Source organism: Eretmochelys imbricata, chromosome 12, assembly GCF_965152235.1.
Source record: "Eretmochelys imbricata isolate rEreImb1 chromosome 12, rEreImb1.hap1, whole genome shotgun sequence".
NCBI classification, from domain to species: Eukaryota; Metazoa; Chordata; order Testudines; family Cheloniidae; genus Eretmochelys; species Eretmochelys imbricata.
The window spans coordinates 40239463-40263499 of record NC_135583.1 but is presented as its reverse complement, the minus strand read 5'-3'; the positions used below and the strand labels follow the sequence as shown (position 1 = coordinate 40263499).

At 46.7% G+C, this 24037-nt stretch overlaps 2 protein-coding genes and 2 non-coding genes across 5 annotated transcripts in view; all 4 read right to left on the bottom strand.

Moving 5' to 3' along the window:
- Nucleotides 1-1806: 1806 nt before the first annotated feature.
- On the bottom strand, nucleotides 1807-9380 carry RPL13 (ribosomal protein L13). Its single transcript, XM_077830713.1, has 6 exons — nucleotides 9321-9380; nucleotides 8677-8794; nucleotides 7997-8138; nucleotides 5562-5735; nucleotides 3044-3100; nucleotides 1807-2009 (listed from the first exon to the last, which is right to left on the bottom strand). The coding sequence occupies exons 2-6, from the start codon at nucleotides 8778-8780 to the stop codon at nucleotides 1851-1853; spliced, it is 636 nt and encodes a 211-aa protein (XP_077686839.1). The 5' UTR covers nucleotides 8781-8794; nucleotides 9321-9380; the 3' UTR covers nucleotides 1807-1850.
- LOC144273071 (small nucleolar RNA MBII-202) lies at nucleotides 5795-5880 on the bottom strand. The gene has a single exon (XR_013347726.1). It is a non-coding gene; the product is annotated as a small nucleolar RNA MBII-202 (small nucleolar RNA).
- Nucleotides 8328-8409, bottom strand: LOC144273070 (small nucleolar RNA MBII-202). Its single transcript, XR_013347725.1, has one exon. It is a non-coding gene; the product is annotated as a small nucleolar RNA MBII-202 (small nucleolar RNA).
- A 3306-nt stretch (nucleotides 9381-12686) lies between the features above and the next one.
- Nucleotides 12687-24037, bottom strand: part of SPG7 (SPG7 matrix AAA peptidase subunit, paraplegin) — a 47286-nt gene continuing 35935 nt past the window's right edge. For both annotated transcript variants that reach the window (XM_077830711.1, XM_077830710.1), the window contains 5 exons: nucleotides 22116-22231; nucleotides 20741-20897; nucleotides 19473-19636; nucleotides 16999-17076; nucleotides 12687-14904 (listed from right to left, as the gene is read on the bottom strand). In XM_077830711.1, the coding sequence (XP_077686837.1) occupies nucleotides 14695-14904; nucleotides 16999-17076; nucleotides 19473-19636; nucleotides 20741-20897; nucleotides 22116-22231 (725 nt within the window). In that variant the 3' untranslated portion in view covers nucleotides 12687-14694. The remainder of the gene's footprint in view (nucleotides 14905-16998; nucleotides 17077-19472; nucleotides 19637-20740; nucleotides 20898-22115; nucleotides 22232-24037) is intronic.

The window sequence follows — 24037 nt, the reverse complement described above, 5'->3', positions numbered from 1 at the left end:
GTTGACCTATGCTAGGTCGACTTACAGCCAGCGCAGGAATTAATGCGGTGGCCGATATTCACACTAGCTTGCTTTTGTTGGTGGTGCTTCCAAAAGCTAAAGAGAGCAGTGTGAAGCTCCTCAGCCAGGAGCAGGGAGGGAGCTGGCTAGGCTGTCTTGCCTCTGGTGGGGAGATCCATGTTCGGAGTCCAGTTGGCTACTGTGCTCCAGGCAGGGAGCTGGGACCCCATGGCGCAGCAGGGCTCCAAGGAGGGAGTGGAGAGCCTGGGTGGCAGCACAAGCTTGGAACCTGGGTGGAAGCCCAGCTTGGAGCAGAGACTGGGCAGTAGCCCAGCTGGGAAGCTGGCTTTCTTGTCAATTTCACAGCTCCAGCAGAGCGAAATTGACAAGAATATCAGCCAACAGCTGATGTAAGAAACAGTGTGTCCACACAGACAGTGCATCACTAACTACACCGGCATAAGCCCTATGCCTCTTGTTGAGGTGGTTTTATGATGTTGGCATAGCACAGGAGTTACATCAGTGGGAGAAGCATTTCTGCTGACTTTTGTCAACAAAACCACATAGTGTAGACAAGGCCACAGTATGTTCAGAAGCATTAAATCAGACCCATTCAGGAGAGCCAGTAATAGAACAAATCACATTAAAATCCGACTGAATGAGGAATGGACTCTCCCCAAAACCACTTCTCTTCATTCATTCATGTGGTCCATTAATCTCAATTGCAAGGAAAAGTAGGAAATTGTTTCTTACAGAACTCTATGGTACCATGCACCTCTTTGGCACTGTACAAATAACCCTCCAAACCCCACAGAAGCTTTACAAGTTTTTGAAGGGATGAGATTCCAGCTTCTCTCCTCTATTAACTACTTAGCACTGTCCTTTTCGCAATGGGATGCAGCAGTGAGATGGCAGCTCATTCACACAGTGAAATACTGACAACTCTTTCAGAGAAGGCGTTTAGCTATTCAGTTCCAATACCTTAAAATCACGGCTTTTTCTCTTTAGGAAAGGCTGGACTTGCTCTTCTCCCCAACACCAAACCATGTGAAATATGGAGGGTAGGAGGGCAAGAAATATCCCAGGGTTCCACCTCTTTCATAGAAAAGCCTCATGTACTGTTTGGGGCAGGAAGTTAGGCAACCCCCCACACCAGAAGAGAAAAGTATTAGCTGTGAAAGACAAGTTATTGCTTAGAGAGGACAAACAAGATCTAGTTGTGAGAGGAGTTATCTGCTTCTACCAGATGTAGCACACAGCATTATGCTAGAGCTGCTGCATTTTCTCCATGCTCGGAGATGAAGGGCTGGCTGGGTCAGGGCAGCAGAGCTCTGGAATGGATTTTGCTTCACAGTGGACATTTAGCACACAACACACCAGTGCAGGTAAGATTAACTGGTCCCTGTATGTCCTGCTCATTCTTATACAGAGGGGAAAATTAGTGTGTGTTGTTTAAAGAGTCAAGCTCAAATATATGTGAGTCCAAGCAAGCACGGAACAAGCAAGTAACAAAACAGCTATTACGTCGAGCAGGTAAAAAGTAAGTTTGTAATTGATTGGGGGGCGGGAGGGATCCATTTCTCTTGTTGTTTCTTTGTTCCAAATTCAACAGGCTGGGTAGTACTTTGGGGCCTCCCAGAAGCTATGGAGCCAGCTGAGACTCCAGTTCAACTTATTTTTATACAACACACATCTAGAATGTAGCTGAACAAACTAACACTGATAAGTATAGGCTTCATGTCAAAAGTATCACCTTCCTTTATTCTGTATCCCTTTGCATCTGGTCTAAGAAGACACCACACCAGGTTACATTTCTACACTCTTTTATTGACAGTTCGAGGGAGAACAGTTCATTTCTTCTTCTCCACATCCTGCTCTGCAGCTTCCTTGGCTCGTTTAGCACGGATTCCAAAGAGACGGGCATTTGCACGGGCCATACGCAGGCTGGCAAAGGCTTTGAAGTTCTTCTCATCCTCAGAGATAACACGGGCCTTTTCCTTTTTGTAAACCTAGCAGAAACAAGAGATAGACAGAATGTGTAACTATCTTCTCTGGAATCCTCTGGTCTATTCAACGTTCAGATATGTTTAGAAGAGTTACTTTTTGGTAAAGATTTCTACTAGCAACAGGACACCATCACTGGCAGGGATGCTTTATCAAAGCAAGAGGCCATGCCTGCAACACTATTCAATCAGGAGCCTCATTTTTTTCAGCTTCTGTATTTGTCAGCTCACACCACTGATGAGGCGAGGGAAGAAACTCCAGGAATAACCACCTCAGGGTAGATGGATATTTACCTCGCTGTCAGTTTACACTCATTCATGGATTACCACCATAAAGCATCAAATATAACCCTTCAAAGCAGCAATTGTTCTAGAACCAACTCCAGTGAACCCACAGATTGTCATCTTATACTTAGTAAAGAGCTACCAGCCCTGGGTCACTGAAGACTAGATTACCAAAGCACAGGGCTGTGCACAGACAGCTGCTAACTCTTCCATCCTCATTTCTGAGTTGCTTCAGGCAGAACCCTCAATTTCAGAACAAATTCTCAGAGCTGAAACTGCATCCATTAGTCTACCCCCAGACAAAACACGCCACTACTTCAAGCCCGTGAACTTGCCCTTCGGCCCCCTCAAAGGAACTCCAATTTAACCAACAGTTGGTTAAAAGACTCAGGTTTTCAGTTTTTTTTACACTGGCAAAACTTTAGTGCAGCTCTGTGCATCTCATTACGCAGTGGCAAAAAAATCCGGAGACCCTGCTAAAGTTACACGCTCACAGTAAAATACTGAGATTTAAAAAAAAGAAAAAAAAAACAGTATTTTACGACGAGAAATATGAGATCAATTTTAACAGGCTCTTGTTCTTTTGTCTCAAGGTAACTGCTGCAGTCTACAGACAGCAAAACTTAACTGCAGTGTCACAATGCAGAAAAAAACCCATTTGTTGAGTTAGTTCTCTCTAGTATTTAGAGATACATCACAGTAGTATCTAACTTTGGAACAATCAAACAAAGCGCATGATTTGCAGGTTCACTTACGTTCCTGATTGGCATAACAGGTCCAGAGAGCTGAGTTGCCATCTTGAGTTCTTCTGGCTGTGTAACAGAGGACACAAGTGATTACTGAGTTCAACAAGACAAGCTGGCTCCCTTGGTGGCAGGCCTGTGGGAGCTGTCTGGGTTAGGGAACGTACCTTCTGGAGCAACACATAAGCTCTTCAGTTTCATATCTTAACTAAAAACTAGACCTGCATGCCAGGCCCCAGCACTGCAATGTGACTGGAGAATCTAGCAATACATGTTCAACAGGAAAAGTTCCATGGTTTGGAGCTCAGGAATTCTGCCCCATATTTCAGACTGAAGAGAGGGCCCTACATTCCCACATGGAGAGACTTGGAAACACACCCTGGAGAGACTTGGAAACACACACGTGGAGAAGTGTGCTAATTCCCACTCCAACAGAGGGCGTGCTAGCATTGTGAAGGGGCCAGCCTAAAGCAGACCTGTTTTTAAGACTGAACCAAGCTGAACCCAGTATTCGCAGTTGCACTGGGGAGTGTGACCTGTTAAGGATACTCAGTTAACAGAGGTGGAAGGAAGCAAAGTCATCCTGAGGGCTTGACAAGACGCTGATCCATCATCATTACTCCACCACCAAACTGCCTTTCCTGGCCCCACCAAAAATAGGAACAGAGAATGTAAAGCTCTGGTTCAAGGGCACAACACCTACTCTAAAAAAGTTACACCAACCTGACAAAATGTCAAGTTTACTGTTGTTTCCAGTAAGGTCTCTGGCTCCCATACCCAACAGAGAAAAGTTACTTTGCAGTTTATTTTGTATATTCAAAAAGCATTCAGCTTCCCCTATTTGTCTGGCTCTCATGCAAAATAACAGGGAAAAGAAACATTTTAAAATGCAGCAACAGAAGGCAAAAAAATTAACAAGGGACCTTGGGTGGAGATAATAAGTTTAACGATTTTTATTTCACGCTGAAACTGGCTATATTTCAAATTCATTGTACCATTTTAAAGCTGTGCTGGTGCTAAACATTCACAACTAAATCTGCCTTGCTAACCCGTCTAGGATATGAACACAAGGGACTATACTATTTTAGGTTCTAGTTGCACCAGTTATCAGTGATATTCCCATGACACTCCAGGAAAGTTTGCACAAATTGCCCCCACGGAAACCCTTGTTACAGAAGCCCTTGCTGGAGAAAGGGGAAAACCTTTGGTCTGTATATAAAGTAGTTTCTACTTCAGCTTCTTCACATCCACATCGCCAGCAGTCCCAAACCAGGTTTAAAGAGACATTTTCCAGGATTCTCTACAGTGGGCTTAGGGAATATGTTAAACTGATAAAAAGTTCCAATAAAGCCACATTTTATATAGTTTAGCCAGCCAGTATGAATGCAGTCACAGAAAAGCTAATTGACCAGTCTGAAAGAGTTTTAAACACACTTTGACCCAATTCCTGCTGGCAGGCCATGCCATGTTAGGAAAGTTTAAGCAGGAAGCATGTTTAAATACAGGTAAAAAGCCTAGAGCACATAGAGCCTATGGATGTTGCCTAGAAATCCCCTTCTTCAACTCTTTCATTTCACTACATATACCTCCTTATTGGAAGCACGGAGCCTACATAGCTGGAGCAAAGAAATACATGGAAATCCACCTAATTTCAGAACCTTAGCTGATACAAGTGTTTTCTCTGTATTAAGATTTACAGGTTGATAGGTGGAACTCCCCTAAAATTGACCAACTCACCACCTCTGTAGGTTACTCAGCTGACAAAACCTCTCTGTCCCTGCATTTTTTCCCATTGCTCTTTTGTAATTATTTACATATAGCTAGACAAGTACTCCCGAAACTGTGGCTCATTATCCATCCATACACATTAACTGATTTACACTAAATTTCAACTGCTTAGGCAAAAGTCAGACTTGGTGAGAGTTACTAAAGCTCTCATGGCTTTGATTCAGGGCAGCCCCCCCCCGCCCCCAATGTGGCTTTAAGTCACCACTGCACACTCCACATTCTGGGCCCAGCTGCCAGCACAACAGAGCTGGTACAAGTTATAGCACATACCCTGCCCAACACCCAAGCTCACCCCTCCATCAGATGTACGGAAGACAGACTAGGCTGCTCTATCAACCCTTTGCCAGTGGAAGAACCTTCCCATATAGGAACATTACATTCGGAGATGTATCTAAGTAAACAACGCTTTACACCAGAACATTAGAGCAGGGGTTCTCAAACTGGGGTCGTGACCCCCTGAGGGGTCCCAAGGTTATTACATGGGGCTGGTCACAAGCTGTCAGCCTCCACCCCAAACCCCGCTTTGCCTCCAGCATTTATAATGGTGTTAAATATATAAAAAAGTGTTTTTAATTTATTAGGGGGGAGGGGGGGTCACCGCACTCAGAGGCTTGTTATGTGAAAGGGGTCACTAGTAAAAAAAGTTTGAGAGCCACTGCATTAGAAGATCAGCCATAACCAAACCTTAGCGCCACCGAGCAGGAGAAGGCCTCTGAAAGCTTCCAGGACCCAATGTACTTACAGAGCTGTCTCCCTTCTTGGGTGCAGAGGGCTTCCTTGGGAAGAGGATAAGCTTGGAGCGATACTCCTTCAGTCTCTGCACGTTGGCCTGCAGGGATTCTGTAGACTTGTTGCGTCGTCTGGGATCCACAGAGATCCCAATAGTCCGGGCAACCCTTTTATGGATGCCAGCCATCTGTAAAGCAAGAGAGTTCATGCCAGTGTTCAAGTGACTGTTATGCCATTGTGCTACTGAGTGAAGCCACTACAGTCATCAGCTGGAAAAGGGTTCAAGTATAGTCATCACAGAGACTACAGAGATTCCGGAGAAAGTGTCATCATTTGACTGTAAGGCCCATCAGAAGCAGAAGCAGTGATTAAGAAATATGAATTGTGCTATGCCCAGGAGTTGGACAGCAACAGATAAGGCATCTCCAAAAGTCAAAGATTAGACTCAATCTACCACAAATTTACATGTTACGTAACTTTCAAGTCTGAAGGCAACACTCCTTCAAATAGCAAAAGGAGGGCACAAAATCTGAGGCCTCAGGGAAAAGAATAGGGGACGCCACTTTCACTCATGGAAATAAGCAAGTGTTCTTATATAATTATACTGCAATGTGCAATTCCAACTGTAACAAGCGACTGGGCCATTTAAATCACATATGCCAACCTGACTCATGAAGTTGGCCATACTACTAAGGTTCAAATCAATGCTCTATCAGGTATCACTTACATCATGAGTCTCTAAAAAATACCAGAGACCCAAAGGAAGCAAACTATTTCTTGGTGCTGAGCAGTCCTGTAGACATTTGATTTTATTGTCCCATAAGATGACTGTACAGAAGGCTGCATCACCATAACACTCCCTCCTCCTCTCTCCTTAAGTTAAATGGTTTAAAAACGTGGAATTTTGTTAAACTGGCAAGTTGACTATGTTCCTTTAATTTTCAAAACAATCTTGTGTTGACGTATGCTGCTGCCTACATGGCTCATTCCCACGCTATTGGAATACCTGAAATTAATATGAATATGGGAAACCACCAAACACTAATGTAACCATAAAGTCCTTTATTAAATCCAAAGTTACACAATTGCTCTAAACATGCCAAAATAATTTACTACATCCAAACAGTAACAAAACATTTGATCCAGATACTTACAAACGGGCTAAACCCAGGGTGCTTAGACCCATATTGGTCGGCTCTAAAGTGGCCAGGCAGGTATTAGCAATGAACTTTTTTATTTACTTTTTTATACTCTTCAACAAACAAGTGATGACATTGCCAAGTACTGACTTCGGTTAAACACCAATTTCAGACAGTTTACCCTTATTTCCAGTCTTACATGGATGAAGATTTACAAATTCCTCTCTTCCCAAGGCCTTTCCTTCTCTACTTGCTGTTCAACAGCTTTGCCATTGCCCCTGGATTCACACAGGCTTTAACACTGGTGTGTGGGTGGCAAGGGCCATGTTGGCTCATTTTAAGACAGATTCTCTTAGTCTTATTTAAAACCATCTGCAGTCATCCCCAGGGGGTCAGAGGCCTTCTTTTTAGAAGCTTTCTTTTACCTCATTTGTTATTCTTTGAGCCAGACATAGAATCACAGAACTGGAAGGGACCTCAAGAGGTCATCTAGTCCAGCCCTCTGCATCCTCCCTACTTCATTCCTTCTGGCCTTATAACTTATTATTTTCAAGGCTTTCCTTCTAATTGCTAGTCAGGGTCTTTCTTTACAACACATATATATTTTCTTAACTAAACTTAAGCTAACTAATTCTCTAATTTCATATTTATTCTACACATATTGTCCATTTTCTGTATCTACAGCAATTACACACCTACCTATAGGGACCACCATCCTGTACTCCGGCTAATAATGTTGTGTTATCTAGGCCTTGTCTACACTGCCACCTTACGGCGCTGAAACTTGCAGCGCTCAGGGGAGTGTTTTTTCACACTCCTGAGTGCTGCAAGTTTCAGCGCTGTAAAGTGTCACTGTAGGCTGTGCTCCCAGCACTGGGAGCTACTCCCCTTGTGGGGGTGCTTTTTGACCGTGTGGGGAGAGCTCTCTGCACTGGTATCGTGACTACACAGCCACATGAAAGCACTGCCGGGGCAGCGCTTTAACATTGCTAGTGAAGACACACCCCTAGAAAGTTCCAAAACAGCCCCATGCACAACCAGTTTGGACAGATATCCATTTGCCAACCAATCTCAGCTGCTTACATATACTAGCTACCAACAGAATAACCAGGCTACGCAAGACAGGGGAATCTATCAAGGAGTTCATTTCACCCTCTTGTTGGGGGAAAAAAAAATATTGAGTTGAAACACCAAATTACAGCTGGATACGTTACTCCACACCCACCCAACACTGGGCACAGTTATAGAATGTATCTGTTGCGTGTGAGCACACTCTACTCTGAGACGCTAACCAACCAGTTATACTCACTTTCAGCTCTTCTAAGGTGAATCCTCTGCCAGCACGAACTTTCGTGTGGTACCTAACAGTGGGACACCTCACAATGGGTCGGATTGGCCCTGACACTGGGCGTGGAGCAATGCGACGAGCCTTTGCCTGACGGGCCTTCCTCCTGGGCAAACAGAAATATCACAAATCAAAAAAAGGATTTTTCTATAAGATACATAACTTCTACACTGACAATCTTTTAAATGCCCAGTCAGAGTCCCTCACAGAGAAACATGAGAGTAGATCAAACTTGCTGAGGCACGGAATGTGTCCATCTAGTAACTGATGTGAACAAGGCCAGACTACATAATCTCATAATAAACTACAGTCATCAGATAAAAAAGGGTTCAAGCAAATCATCAATGTTGTGCAGAGATTCCGGAGACTTTTCATCATTTGACTGTAGACGTAATTAAAGGCATTAGGATTAAATTTGCCATGCAGAGCATCCATGGCTCACACGGTTTTACTGGCCTCTGTGATTACAGCCACAGTAACTTTTAATCACTCTCTATCCACCACAGCGTGCCACAGGAGACAAGGGGGCAAAATTCCCAAGTAAGTGATCTTGATGTCACAGGGCAGGTAGACACAATCAAATCCCCATCTCACCAGACACTGGTCTCACTGACACATGCAGCCAGCTGTCCTTAGCATCTCACCTGCGGATCTTCCTAGCAGGCTGGTTAAACCATGTGGCAACTCGTCTCTGCCAATCTTTGTGGAAATGGGGTTTCAAGATCATGCCATTTCGACTGGGTGCCATGATTGCTTATCTCCCTGCAGACACAAGGAGCACATTTAATGACATCTACAATTCACTGCAGGCTCGGGTGACAGAAAGCAGCCCTCAATAGTAGAGGCCGGTCAGGGCCCAGCCCTGGTCAGCAGCACCCCACGAGCCGGGAAAGGGAGACCGCAAGGGAGGGCCCGGCTGGCCGGACTGCAACAGCGGGTGGACCCAGCTCCCTGCAGCCCAGCGCGCCTAGGCACAGCCCCCGAACACGAACCCCAGCCCCCCGCGGGGCGCCACCCCGGGAACGACGGAGGCGAATGCCCGGCCCCGTCCGCCGGGAGCGGCCCCCAGGCCACGGCCCAGCCCCGCTCTAGGCTTTAGCGGCAGCCGAGCCGCCCTGCGCCCCCAGGCCCGGCACCTGCCCGCCGCCTCCGCAGCCTCCCCGCAGGATGCGACAGGCCGCAGGCGGCCCCCCAGCGTCCGGCTGCCCAGGACCCGGGCCCCACGGGCCGCCCAGGCGGCGGATGCAGGCGGATAACGCTGCAAGGCCCGGCCTCCGCTCCAACCCACCTCCACAGGGGGAAATGGCCGACCGGAAAAGGAAGGGGTCATGCAGGGCACGCTGGGATATCAGGCCTAGCGGAAACTCAACTAGTTACTGACCAATTAGAATAAAGGCTGGCGAGAGGCCCGCCCAGCGAGCTTCAGCGCCCATCTCTCCAAAAGCCCGCTGCCCTTTACAAGGATGGCGCCCGTTTTAAAGCGGCCGCGTATGAAAAACCAATGAGTGCCGATAGCTGCCCCAGCTGGGGTAGGGAAAGGCAGCTGGCTGGATCAAGGAAGCGCTGAAATTGCTTATCCAGGACAGCTCATGGAAGATGGGTGAGGTCTTAGAGGACTGGAAAAGGGCAAACAATTCCTAGCTTTAAAAAAAGGAACAAAGACAACCAGGGAATTACGGACCAGTCAATTTACAGCCATGTACAAGATTCACTTTATTTTTTTAAATCTTGGTCCTAATTTCTAGAGCATGGACACTCATCCCTCAAATTCCATACCCCCCACAGTAGAACAAAGTCTCTTAAATAAGATACCCAAACATGAAAGAGGAGCAATCGCAACCTAGACTGAACTCTCATGACAATTCAAAAATAATTATGTTGAGAAACTGATTAGCCCAGTCAGGAACTGTCCTGTTGGTGTAGCAGATACAGAAGCTATTTGCAGCTGCAAGTACTTATTTAGTTTGTTGTACATCAAGTCCATGATCTTAAAAAAATTATCGAGCAAGAATGCTTAGCATTTACATGGTGAGATACGTCTTTGGAGTGCAACACAAACATTAATCCAATTAATTTAAAAGCTACTATGAAGTATTCTAGCCTGCTTAGCCACATCCATTCCCCTACATTATTTATTTTAGATTCTAGAACTGAATGCATTCCTGTGTATGCATCCTCCCCAGAGCCCTGCATACCTAGAGAGAGCAGCCTGATCTAATGGTCTGAGCCCAGGACTGCCCAATAGCCTTGGACCAGAGGTAACTTGCACTTCTATTATATCACATACATGCCTGTAAAATGATGACACTATAAAATTACAGCTGCCCAGAGTGTAGCTATGCTGTTCCTACCCCATGTATGCATTTCATCTATCCCCACATTGCATATACGCCTGGTCAGATATACATGGATGAATAATTCCTATCGACTTACAGCCGTTGCCTGCTCTTGCTGGTGGCACTATTTTGGTTTGGGCTCACGTCTAGACCCTGCACATTAGACCTGCTTTGGCTTCCACAGTTCATCCCAGCCCCTTCTCAAACTACTTCATATACCCGGTGTTGCCCCATGTTTTAATGGCTGCTTCTTCTCAGACTGGAGTTCCTCATTCAAGTCAAGCAAGGAAGGAGGGGGCCCTCATATGTCTCATACCACCACCATTTCGGGACTGCAGGTGCTTGGAGGATAATTTTTCAGACATTCACATGACACACATTCTTTTCAAGGTGGCTATGGCCACTTTCACAGCATTTAGAACAAAACCAAACTACACCTGCCTTGAGCCACACTCCCACAGGGTGTTATACTTAGCATAAACAGAGCTGTCCTACAAGACTGCTGATGTACTACCTGCTGTCCACCTTAACTGGCATTTCTTACCATCAGTCAGCTCCTGAACGGACTCAAGTGCAGGCTCTAGGATGAGGCCTGATGCTTCCCCAAGGAGTAGGAGCAAGAAACAGCAGCTCTTGAGCAGGTTCCTGCCCGCATTCCAGAGGATCCTGGTAACAGGCAAATGGGGCTGGCTTCAACACGCATGAAAGCGGAGCAAAACCAAGACACTAAGTTTGTAAGGCACCCTCTCCGAGTAAGGTTTGAGGGAAGCAGATGCACTTGTTGAGCTACAACATAGGAACAGCCACATTGGGTCAGACCAAAGGTCCATCTAGCCCAGTATCCTGTCTCCCGACAATGCTAGGTGCCCCAGAGGAAATGAACAGAACAGGTAATCATCAAGTAATCCATTCTCTGTCGCCCATTCCCAGCTTCTGGGAAACAGAGGCTAAGGACACAATCCCTGTGCATCCTGGCTAATAGCCATTGATGGACTTATCCTCCATGTATTTATCTAGTTCTTTTTTTAACCCTGCTATAGTCTTGGCCTTCACAACATCCTCTGGCAAGGAGTTCCACAGGTTGACTGTGTTCTGTGAAGAAATACTTCCTATTTGTTTTAAACCTGCCTATTAATTTCATTTGGTGACCCCCCAGTTCTTGTGTTATGAGGAGTAAATAACACTTCCTTATTTACTTTCTCCACACCAGTCATGATTTTATAGATCTCTAGCATATTCCCCACTTAGAAATCTCTTTTCCAAGATGAAAAGTCCCAGTCTTCTTAATCTCTCCTCATACAGAAGCTGTTCCATACCCCAATAACTTTTGTTGCCCTTTCTTGTACCTTTTCGGATTCCAATAGATCGTTTTTAAGATGGGGCAACCACATCTGCACGCAGTATTCAAGATGTGGGCATAAGCATGGACTTATATAGCAGCAATATGATATTTTCCATCTGATTATCCCTTTCTTAATGATTCCCAGCACCTCTTAGCTTTTTTGCAGATCAACATGTTTTAATGGTTCTCAACTAACAAGAATAACCCTTTGTAGGAAAAGAACTAAATACAATGGCAAAACAAGATTTCAATCTAGATTTTCTGCTTGCTGATTGAAATCAATCCACCATGATGGCCACAGATCCACCTCCTCAGCCCACCACCTACACTCCAGTAAGCCTGAGAGATCTGCTGTGGGACTCATGTGGGGGTGGAGGGAGGTGAAAGCTGCGTGGTGATCCATTTGCTCACACTGTTGGACACACCCACCAGGAAGGGGATACTGCTGAGATGGGACCTGCCTTGGGATTCACCTGGGAGGGGAGAGGTGCTCACAGACTCAGCTCCTCCAGGAGTTCCCAGGAAGCCCCTGCAGCCATAGTGCGGGGACCCCAGGAGCTGCTCACTGGGTGTCAGACCCATGTTGTCCCAGGAGCAGCTAAGCCCGGAGAGGACCACCACCCAGCCAAGGGCATCTCGGGGAGTCAGTGGCAGGCAGCTGATACAAGCAGTGACTTCATGGAGTCTCCCATCACTTCTGCTTTACAGTTCATTTGATGACTGATCCATTTTGTGGTCAGATGATGAACAGACCACGACAAATCTTTAATGCAGGCTTCGCTATTCACAGCCAGTGACCCAGCCATGCTGCAACATCTGCTCCACAAACCTCTGTGAACCCACTTTTCTGCATGTGGATACTTCCAATTGTCTGACCAGTTAAAAATCAATCCTGTGCCAGAATATGGCATGACAAAGCACCACTAGATGCTGCAGGCTGCACAGGCAGGCCTTTTAAAATGATCAGACTGGTAAGGATACCGTAAACACAGGAGCCTGCTGTTTATTAAGAAAGGTCCCAAACCAATTGCATTACATTTGTATTCACACTACAATTAACAGCAGTGCTACCAGATTCCAAGTATGCACACAAACAGGCCCAGAACATATTTGAGACAGTTTTTTAAAAGGTTGAGAAGTGTTTCTACAGCAGGTGAAATTCTAGAGTTCAAAGAATAAAGGGGAAGCCCATCACGTTAAAAAGAAAAGAAGGGAAAAAGCAATGGAAATATCAAGTCCCAGACTAGAAGAAAAACATCCCTTCCCCATAAGATTAACCAGTAAAAACCACTACAGAATGCTGTGCCAACACAGAGCTGGCATTAAAACTAGTACAACCAGTGGGTCAGGCAAGTGGCACTGCCTTACAGTAGCCTATAGAGATGGGGGTGGGGTGGGGGGGTGTCAATTTTCAGGACCCAGCCTTACTCCTAAACCCAGCAGAGGTTGGGAGTCCTGAGACAGAAGCAGGCTCTGCATCAGATAAGTGATGGTGGGTAAGAATGCCTTGGATAACTGCATCCCTTCCATCTGAACAACGCAACATTAGCTGCCTCAAAAGTCTTGTCTTGCTCTCCGCAAATGGAAGACTGATGGCGGTAATGTGAGGCGTGTTCATTTGCATCGATTTCTACGGGGGGTTGTAGACTGAAGTCCTTCACTTGTGTTCAGACCTCTTAGTCCCCTAAAGAAGCAACTGGGGTGGGGTAGCACCTGGACTGGGGCCTTTCAGGGACACAGACAATAATCCTCATGGAATAATCCATGGAAATAATCCTCAATAAAAGTGAAAAGGGCACACCATACAGCCAGCCACCAAAGTACCCCAGACATCAATGCACAGATATTTCAGATGCTCTCATTATGGAGTGAGAATGATCATGCCCCAACAAGGTTCTTCTGCAGAGGATTTAAAGGGCTGAACACAAGCAAAGGACTTCAGTCTACAGCCCCCTGTAGAAATCAATGCAAATAAACACACGGGCTTCCATCCCAGAATCCTTACTGAAAGGTGCTTCTCGAGTTGCTATTGAGAAAAGAAACAGCATAACTGGACTCAGCCTCTCAATGCAGCACTTGTGTTCAGTCCTGATCTGGAAAATGGGCTTCTGATGTAGAAGTAGATCCTAGACTGGATTTTAGACATGTGGGGTTCGCCGGTACCTGCACACAAATTGATAACAATCCACAAACTGATAACCCTAAACCAACCAAAACCAAAAAATCCCCATAGAGAGAGAGGGACATGCACAGAACTATCAGAGAGAACAACCGGCACAGGAAGCCCCTAAATCTGGAGAACTGTATTCTTGTCATAACAGGACATGTACATGTCACAACGCCCCCGCCTCCTGCTTTTATTAATATGTTCTACATAACAATGCACAAAGACCATTTTACTCCAGTGAACCTTGTTCTCTCAGTCAGTATATTTTTAAACTCTGAGCAGAGATAATCAAAGGGTACAGTCAAGTCATGTGGTAACTACTGTGTCTTAAACTGCCTTGAGCCCTTCCGAGTGGACTCCACGATTGTGCCGGACAGAGAGACACTTCCAAAGCTCTGGCACGGGAAGGAATGACAGTGCACACCCATATCACAGCACAGATGTTGAATGTTGACAAGAAATCCAGCTCCTAAGAGTGTTTACACTGCGCTGAGCCCAAAAGAGATTTTAGCATTTAAATTAATTCTGAACCCATGCATTACCCCTTTCTGCCTCACATGACCAACTACATCTGTGCTTGCATCAGGAATCCCCAACCCCGGAGATAACCAGTTGCAGAATCCCTCCCTGAAGACAGCCTGCCTTGCACAGTAGCTGAGAAACCCAGAAGTTAGGGGCAGGATATCGGCAACACACAGATCCCCTGCTCTGGTCTCTCAGTGCCTTTGACCCTGCAGCTGAAAGGGGAAGACTCAGGTATGGTGCTAGAAGGAAGCCTTTAAAGCCCTCCTCTCCCATTCCGGATCAGGAATGGGTTTCATACTGGTCTCAAACTGGGTTCCTCCTCCTCTTCCCGGGTGCGGGGTTGCTGGGGTGGCTCTTCATCGCCTGTGTCTTGTTTGTCTCTCTCTGCTTCAAGCCAGCTCTGAGGAACGATCATTTTCTTTGGCCCATGAGGAGGGAGCCCAATCAGGGCTTCCATGTCCTCATAGTTTATCACTTCCTTCTCCAGGAGGGTATTCGCCAGCTAGAAAGAGCAGACAAGGCAGAAGGTGAGTGTACATGCACTGAGAGTTCAGAAAAGTTAGTGGCAGCTCTGGGAAGGCATGAAGAAGAGCATGCTGACATGGCAGCACGTGCTTGTGGTAAAGCATCTCCAGAACATGCCTCCATCCTCCCCAGGAGGTCAGCGAAAATGGAAGAGAAGATGTTTGTCCATGACTGTAAGCAGCAAACAACATCAAGGCATATATTTGGACAAACATGCAGCCGAAGCAAGATGTGCTGGTGCCGGAGGGAAACAAACACACCTGGGTTACCAAATCCACAGGTTTTACAGCTAATACTATATGTCTGCCCTAGGAATACTTTACTGGTATAGAAAACCAGTACGTTATACCGGCAAAGCGCTCCTAGTGTGGACACAGCGACATCAGCAAAGCTCGTTCTGTACTGGTTACAAGCTGTATCAGTAAAAGTGCAGCTCTGCTGCTATAGCTGCGTCTACACTAGGAGCGTCTGCTGGCTTCACATCCTGACCAACAGAAGCACCTAGTGTAGATCTGGCCTATCTGTAGTTTTTGGGGGCCAATATGCGACTTTTTGAGCTGCTGGCACCTGCTGCAAAGACTGAGAAACAGCCAGGAGAGCTTTGGGGAGAGGGGCACTCTCACAGCGGACTACGACTGGATGCTCTGTTCCCCTAAGCTCGGCAACCTACAGCTACTGGGGTATAAGTTAATCAGGTGATCTCCAGCTGCTGGCCTGAAGGAGTGACCAGGAGAATCACTTTAGCTGAATGAGGTCCAAGGAGCAGAGGTAGAAAGGTCTGCCCCTCTAGTCCATAAACTTAGTTGACTTTGCACCTGTGTGAACACTTGTGAAAGGTGCCAGGTTAACAGTCAATGAAACTAAAGGCCTCCAAAGGATAGGTACTGTCTGGACAAAAGTAACACAAGCTTTCCTCACTGCCCATTGGACAGAAACTCTTTAGGCATGGGAGGAAAGTTCATTCTCCAGGTCCATTCAAATTTCTCGGGGTGTCTGAAAGTGACAGGACTGCCCACATTACCAACAAATATATCAGCAGTTAGGTAAGACAGATATGTGTGTAGACAGTTGTATTCAAGTCCTTTTTCTCTAAATGGTTTGATCCCACAGTTAAAGTAAACAATACTGTGGTTGAAGCAGGCTGGCCGGTCATTATATATCACTGGTCACAGATTCCCTAAAGGAAGAATCAAAGGTGTCCATACTCAGTTGGGCCACTGGGTGAGCACAGTTGATACACAGGGTACAATAGCCCAGGCCCTGGTCCAAGAGTGGGAGAATTGTGAAATTCCATCCTAGGATAGGTAAAGGCCCACGGCCTGATACCTGAGGGGGCAGAGGTGCAGCCAGCCCTGTAACACTGGCAGCAGTAGCTTAACAATGTGAACTGAGACTATCAACTCATTCACATTGGTGACGCGGAGGCAAGAGGCTCTAAGTCCCATTATTCCTCCCCTCAGATACTGGGCCGCTCCAATCCCCAGGTGGATCTCCTGTGAATTGGCCCCCAGCCACGGTGGTAAAGGCAGCACTTTGCTTTTTGAGTCTGTCAGACATGCTGCTTCTGACATGGCAGACTCCTCCTGGCAAGGCCGATAGCTGTTCTTGCAGTGGTGTAAATTACTCGCAGCCCCATATTTGGCATCCCAGGATCAGAAAGTCACCATGGAAGTAACCTAAAGGAACTGCAGTTCTGTGCTACAGAGTCTAACCTTCAACCGCCCCCCTCAAGCCCTTCACAGAGAGCACCCCTCTTGCCAAGCAGTGAGTCCCTGAACACCACCAGTTAATGTCTAGGGACTCACATCATTCACCACTAAAGAAAGTTCCCACTGCAAACACACATGCATGCCAGGTCCTAATCCACAGATACACAGCTCAAAGTCTCTTTCCTTTGCTTCCCTAATCTTCCTGCAATCTGGAAATGCACCAGAACCCACACTGCTTCTCAAAGCTGGAAGATAAGCACAGAAACACCGCTTCCTGAAAGTACCACCACTACTCCCTAGGACTCTAGCAAGCAAGGACCTGGTGGCCGCAATGATGCCAGAAGCACTAATGAAGTCCATACCGTTTGCAGTTTGCCCCGGTTGTCCAGTAAGAGTTTCTCTGTGTGCCTATATGCTTGAGCCACCAGCACTTTTGCTTCCTGGGAAGAGAAGTGAGAGATAATGATAATGGAAGAGAGACTTGGAGCACAGACAAAGACGAGCGAACACTGTGTTCATATAAAAGATGAGCTGTTCCTAGAGACATGATTTACAAACAGGAGCTGGTTAGAAAGTCCTGTCCCTATGGAAGAGTTTGGTTTTCTCTTTTTTTTAAACCAAAAAATCAAAGATTTTCTGCCAAAAACGAGTCTACTCTCTTGATGAGCTGCCACAGCACATCAGGTGAGTCTCCAGTTGTGGGGCATCATGGGTAATGTAGTCCAGCTAGGAAACCTGATGATAGAGGAGAATAGGAGCATGAGGCAGCTGAACTGTAATTCCCATAATGCACCGCGGCAGCATTTCTGAATCAAAATGTTTCCGTTTTCAAGTGTTTGGTTTCTCATGAGTTAACACTGTCTGGAGAAGGCAGATACTTCTCACACATTTCATTTTGTCAAAAACCCAATGTTCTATTTAAAAACAGTTTCACTGGGAAGTTTTCAACCAGCCCTAATACAAACACCTGCTCTCTCCCTCCTCCAGGGTGTCCAAGAGATCTAGAAACCAAAGAAACAAAAATTCTATTTTTGAGATTTTTAGGCTACGTATCTTCTTGTGATCCAGACACCACACAGTATTGTTTATTGCACATTGTTACTCCTGGGGGAGTTATACGTCACTGCGCATGCGCAGAATTTATGTCCCCCACAGATTTCTTTGCTTCCCCACAGAAAGATAACTTTCTGATGGGAAAGCAAAGGGAAGCCAAAAGAGCAGCCATATGACCCTCCCCAACAGTATGTTTTCGGTGCCCAGGGCAGCTGGCAGAGAGGTAAATCACGGGGCGGGGGGGAGGGGGAGGAGGAGGAGGAGAGGAGACTGGGGAAGACCCAGCTAGTGGTTCCTACCCTGTGCTGGGCTCAGCTGCTACTCCTGGCTGGACTGAGGAGGATGTGACTTCCTCTTCCTCTGCACGGCATCCAGGGCTGTGTCAGACCCACCCCCAGATTTCTCCCCCAGGTGCAGGAAGCTCTGTAAACTCCCCTATTCCCCCACTTCCTGCACTCAACGCTCCTCAGCTACAGGGGAAAGGATCCCTGTACAGGGAGCTACTCCTCCATCTGCCCAAGCCCCATGCATCCAGACCTCCCCACTGAGTCCCCCACAGCACCCAGAACCCTCCCCCCCGACAAGCCCCACTCGCCCTGCACCTGGACCACCCTGACAAGTCACCCACACCTTGGTCCCCACCTACTGAGCACCAACCAGTTGCCCATGGATCCCCACCCACTGAGTCCCACTTCCCCAGCATCTGGAACCCCTCACTGAGCCCCTCATACCCAGACCGCACTGCCAAGCTCTATCCCTCCCAAACCCAGACACACACACACCCCACTGAGCCCCAACTACCTTCACCTGGACCCCCTGCAGAGTCCCATTACCATTGCATCCAGAACCCCCCAACAAGCCCCTCTGCATCCAAATCCCTCCAGCACCTGGATCCCCCACTGAGCAGCCTGCACCCAGATTGCCCCACACAGTGCTCTCTCAACCCACATCTGGATCCCCCCACACCAAGCCCCTCCAAACTTGGATCCTGCATTGCTGATCCTACTTTCCCACATCTGGTGCACCTGGCATGAAGGGGCAGGGCCCTGGGATGTTTCTGGGGCAGGCCCGGTCCTTGTGCTGTGTCAGGGTTGGGTGCAGCCTCACCACTGAGTCTGTGTCCTGGGGATGAGCTGCACACTGATCTCCCACCTCTGTGCAGCCAGTGGCCTGTGCTCCCCAATGTCATCCTGGAGTCTCCAAATTTATTTGACAAATAAAATTTGCAGAATTTTAAAATATTGTGCAAAGAATTGTTAAGTTTTTGGCACAGCATGCCCTCAGGAGTAGCATGAAAGTGAAGGGGTGGATAAGCTCAGATAATCACAGCAACTTTCCCAATCCAGGCATCTACTCTCAATCCCACAATCACCTCATCCTTATTTTGTTTCCCACTCCACCCTCAAAGAAGTTATAGTCACACCTCATCACTCTGTCCCCCACTCTGCCCCATCTCATAAGACTCCGGTCAAGTTGAAATCATGACTGCAGCTCTCTGCATAGATTAAGGTTTTATACGTTGCAACCTATTTCATAGCAACTAACTGGTTTAAAGCAGCAGCGGTGCAGACGCTGTAGCTGCACAGGATTCTGCCTGTTGGAACTCAGCGAATGTTCCTAACAAGGTGGCACGGAACAAACCAGCGCAGGTTTTGAGGCGTTTCCTTCTAAGTGGCCAGGAGCACAAAATATTGGGCGGCAGGTTTTATCTGCAATTCGGATTTTTAAATGAAGTGAGAGAAGCAAAGAACAAAAGGGAAGCTGCCAGGACAAAGAGACTTACATGGTCCATCATTTGCTGAAGCCCCTGGCTGAAGGGGCGCCGACCTATCCCGGGCATGCTCTCCATCTCTGGGAAAGAAAGATGCCCAATGCTGGGCACCATTCCATACTGCTTCACCATCGAATAGGCCATCTTGGTCACTTTCCTCAGGTCATCCTCTGCTCCTGAGTAAGACAGGAAGACAGCATGGGATCACAGAGCTGACCAGCATAGCAATTGGTGCACCTCTAGCACACCACCCCCTCTGCAAGTCAGGTGTTCAGACCTGCAAGGATCTGTGTAGTTGGACAGCCCACCCCAACCATTGACTTTACTAACTAAGCCAGGGGAAACTGTCACACATTCTACTGACAGCTCCTACAATGCACAATCTCCCCTCACCTCACCTTCAGAGTTTGAAAAGACAGTATTTCACCAGAGCCTCTAGGAGCAAGTCTAAGACAGCAGGCTGGCATGTCAGTTAGGAAGAGACCTACACACTGATGAGGACAAACCCTGATCAAAAAACTCATTCAACATTTCACCCCACTCCCCAGTCTGCAGATACGTCTGCTGCTCAGATCACAAACAGGTAAGCACAGACCCAGGGTCAAGCTTTCTAAACACCCTGTAAACTACTTCAGAGACTAGAGAGAGAACACTGAAGTTCTTTGGCACATAGCATAACGCTTCAAGGTGGGAATTTCGAGACTGCTCAGTGATGGCCTAGCTCTGCTCCCATCCGCGTCAATTTGCCAGAAGCTGGGAATGGGTGATGGAACAGGCAATCATCAAGTGATCCTTCCCCTGATGACTGCCTGTTCTGTTCATTCCCTCTGGGGCACCTAGCATTGGTCACGATCGGAAGACAGGACACTGGGCTGGATGGACCTTTGGTCTGACCCAGTATGGCCGTTCTTATACAGAAGTTTCACTGTTGGCTTTAATGTGAACAGAGTTAGGCCAATGCTGAACACGTCTGAAAATGGCACCCTTCACTTGGATTTCAATTATTAATGCTACTCTCCCACATGTTATACCTAAAGACAATGACATTGGAAGTAAATCCTCTTTCTCCCCACCCTGACTTCCTCCAGCTGGTGTTACTAGGACAGGCAGTTGAGGATTTACAGTGCTGTACAGGAGTGTCTCTACAGAACAGCTCCTTATATGCCAACATGCTCTGAAAGCCAAGGAGGTGGACAGCTATCTCCCTTCTATGTAAAAGAAGGGCCCTGTTAACCTGGCACCTCATCTGGCCCAACCCGTGCAAGGTTCTGGCTCCTCACCCGTCGTGACTTTGTTAAAGGTGATGGCTTCAGACACTCTCCCTCCCAACGCCATGCACATTCTCTCAAACAGCTGCTCCTTGGTGAAGAGGTACTGGTCTTTTGGGAGGATCTGAGTAAATCCCAGGGCAGCATTTGTTCGAGGGGCTATGGAAACCTGAAACACACAAACAGCCTCTGCCAATTTCAGAGAACAGGGGCTACAAAATAGAATCCAAGCAGGGAGAGGAGAGGAAGATATTCAGATTCTCTATTTAACCTTGGGTTTGTGAGAGGCCATGGGGTGCACTTGTGTGAGGGAACCTCAGCACTGCCACAGCTTCTTGAGATTACAGGCACAGGAGGCCAAAAAGTGACAATGTCACTTGACAGCGTCCCCCCACTGAAAGATCTGGCTTCATGATTGTGCTTCCTGACATTACGGAGAGAGGCAGGGAGGAATGAGACATGGAAGTCACTCTAGGGTAGTAGTCAACTAGCCAGTGAACCCCCAAGATGCCAAAGTGCTTTTAGAGACCATCAACCAAACTCAACTCACTTCACACTTGTGAGCATGTTCTGCAGAAGTTAATGGGATTACCAGAGTTAGTAAGGCAAGCAGAAATTGGCTCTATATTAAACAGGCATCATTTATAAGATCATTTAAATGTTGGGAGTGCAGTAATCATCTAACAGTGCAAAGCAACACTACACAAAAGGGTTTAGTTCTAGTGTAACACGAACAAGTCTCTGATACTGTTAAGAGATTTTATTCCAACGTTCGGTCTTTTTTTGGGGTGGGGGAAACACATTGGAGAATACAGCCCCACAGGTCTGAAAGGAAACCCTTTCCTATGGAGTGCCCCCTGAGGCAGGCCAACTCACCAGCCTACCAGTCTCAGAAAGCATCCCTTCAAACCCGAGTCACACGTGATGACCCAACCAATAGTTTTCTAATGTGCTGGCCAGCTATCTCCGTGAGAGGAAGACTGTGCATGCACACGCAGGCCATGCTTTGTGTGGGAGGGGCATACGAATCAAGGAGCAATTGTAGGTAGATTTTAGTCCCTTTAAGTGTGCACAGGGAACACTGTGGTCTCCGAGCACAGCCAGTTTAGCTTTTAAACGTAAAATGATGGCTGAAGATGATTACTAAGATTAACAGCACAAAGTGCAGTGCATCACCATTATTAATGGACTCTGATAATGGATTTCCTAATTGTGTACTTGGCTGTGTTACTGTAACCAAGTTCAGAAGACGTGAGGGATGATGCAGCAGATTTTAGCACAAGTTGTTGCATTATGATCAGTATACATTAGACTGGAATCCAAAAGGACCCTCTCCCCACCCCTGCGTTGAGCTTTGTTATTAATTCACAGCAGACAGTTAGGTTACCTTCATCACAGCCTCTGTGTGTTCCAGCAGCCAGCCAACCAGTGCATGGCCTGACTCATGAAATGCCACTACCCTTCGCTCCTCCTGCGACAGGATCTTACTCTTTTTGGCAGTGCCTGGAGACACGGGGACAGAGCTTCAGTTGGGAAAATGTGTTCTTGGCTTACGCCTGTCACCAGCTCAGAGTTCACTCTCTTTTCCAACTCACTGTACAAGCCAGCCAAGTGTGCAGTGTAACAGTTAGCGAGCTCATTACTCTTGCCTGCCCTGCCACCCCGTCCAGATGGAAAAAGCAACACCGCTTCAATTATGTGTTGTTAAAGAGGTGCCCTCTATCACCTTACTAGTTAACCACATGACTGTGTCTATTACAAACCTGAATTCGGAAGAATTCAGCCTGAAGTGTAGGCTGTTTTATTCTGCACTGAACTGAAGCATGAGACATTTTCAGCTGAGATCTCTTATTCTCTCTTTTCAAAGGGCTGAGTTAAGATATTTTAATAGATTATCTCCGCCTGTCTAATGACTAAAGCACAGGCCTAGGATTCAGATCTGGGACCAGTTGTGCCACAGACTCTCTGTAACCTTGGCCAACTCACTTTTCTGTGTCTCAGTTCCACATCTACAAGATGAAGATACCCACTGAGCTGGCAGAGGTGTTCCGAGGTTTAGTTTGGCTGTAAGGCCCTTGAGCTCCTTAGATAGGAGACATCATAGAAATGCAAGATGTTTATATTATAAACATCTGCAACAGAAGCAGGTCCCCGTCCGAGGATTCAGTCTATTAGGAACAATGAAATAGTGCAAGCTCAAGGTTGCACATGAAGGCTTAGTACAAATCTAGGGAGGTTTTCCATGCTGGTTATTCATGGAACAGTCTAAGTTCTTACAGTCTGGGGACAAGCTTTTGGAATTAGCAAATTAAGATGAACTCACAGTGTTCTCTCTTCTCCTAAAAAAGGAAAAAAGTAATTTTTTAATGTCCATTTTCCATGCCAATGAACGATAAATTGGAAAAAGCCCAATTAGTATTTGGAAGAGATGCTGAATGGAAATCAAATGCGTAGCATATGTGCAGAAAATATGCTAACTGCAGAGTACAATACACATCAAGAACTCAACTCCATGTACTGTGCAAGGTGCCAGTATTTTAAAGCAGAAGTTTCTGCATGGTGCCAGGATCTGTAGGGGGCAGAATGGGCTCAGTGGAGAATATCAGCAGTGCACTGATTTTGCATGATACCTTGGAAAAAACACTGTTTAAAATATAATGCTAATAGAAAGCCAAGAGCCTTATTCAACAAAGAAATTGCAAATGACATTCACGTATGTTTTGTACAATCACTGCCCAGGGATCCCAGCAAGAGCTATGCCTCACAAGGCATGATGGGGATGGAACAGCAGCTTCAAATCAGAATGGCCTTAATTTTAATCAGAATAAGGTCAGTCCCTTAAACGCAGGTTGGGTTATTATTATTATTATTATTAAATTCTAGAAGCATTTCCTTGTCAACCCACCAGGGAGGGAGACTGTATGAAACTCTTTGCAACAGCACGGAATGTTCCTGCACAATTGCTTTTTCCCTTGAATAAAGCCAGCCTGGCCTAGGAGAGTCCCCGGAGAGCTTGTTTTACTCTGTTTAGGAGCAGACTGTGCCGAGGCTGCTGCTCCAGCGCAGCGCTAGTGGGTTCCACAGGCAGCCAAGGGTGCCATCAGGCTCCACCAGAGGCACAGCCGCTCTCTCTGCTGGCATCCTTCACAAGGAGCCTGTTAGACACGGCTCCATCTTCTCAACACGGTCTCCCTCATTCCCAGGAGACAAGACTTACAGACTGGTCCCATTCCAAGGCTTGAAGCCTTGGCAGCAATTAGCATTTGAGAAGCACCTTTACCCCTTCTCCCTCGTTACAGCAGGGTTTAA

Excerpts from the sequence above, each read along its gene's own strand:
- RPL13 (XM_077830713.1), bottom strand. The coding sequence starts at position 8,780 with ATGGCACCCAGTCGAAATGGCATGATCTTGAAACCCCATTTCCACAAA. Across the intron at positions 8,139-8,676 it reads CCTGCTAGGAAGATCCGCAG|GAGGAAGGCCCGTCAGGCAA; the intron begins GTGAGATGCTAA and ends CTGTTTGCCCAG. Across the intron at positions 5,736-7,996 it reads TCACCTTAGAAGAGCTGAAA|ATGGCTGGCATCCATAAAAG; the intron begins GTGAGTATAACT and ends CTTGCTTTACAG.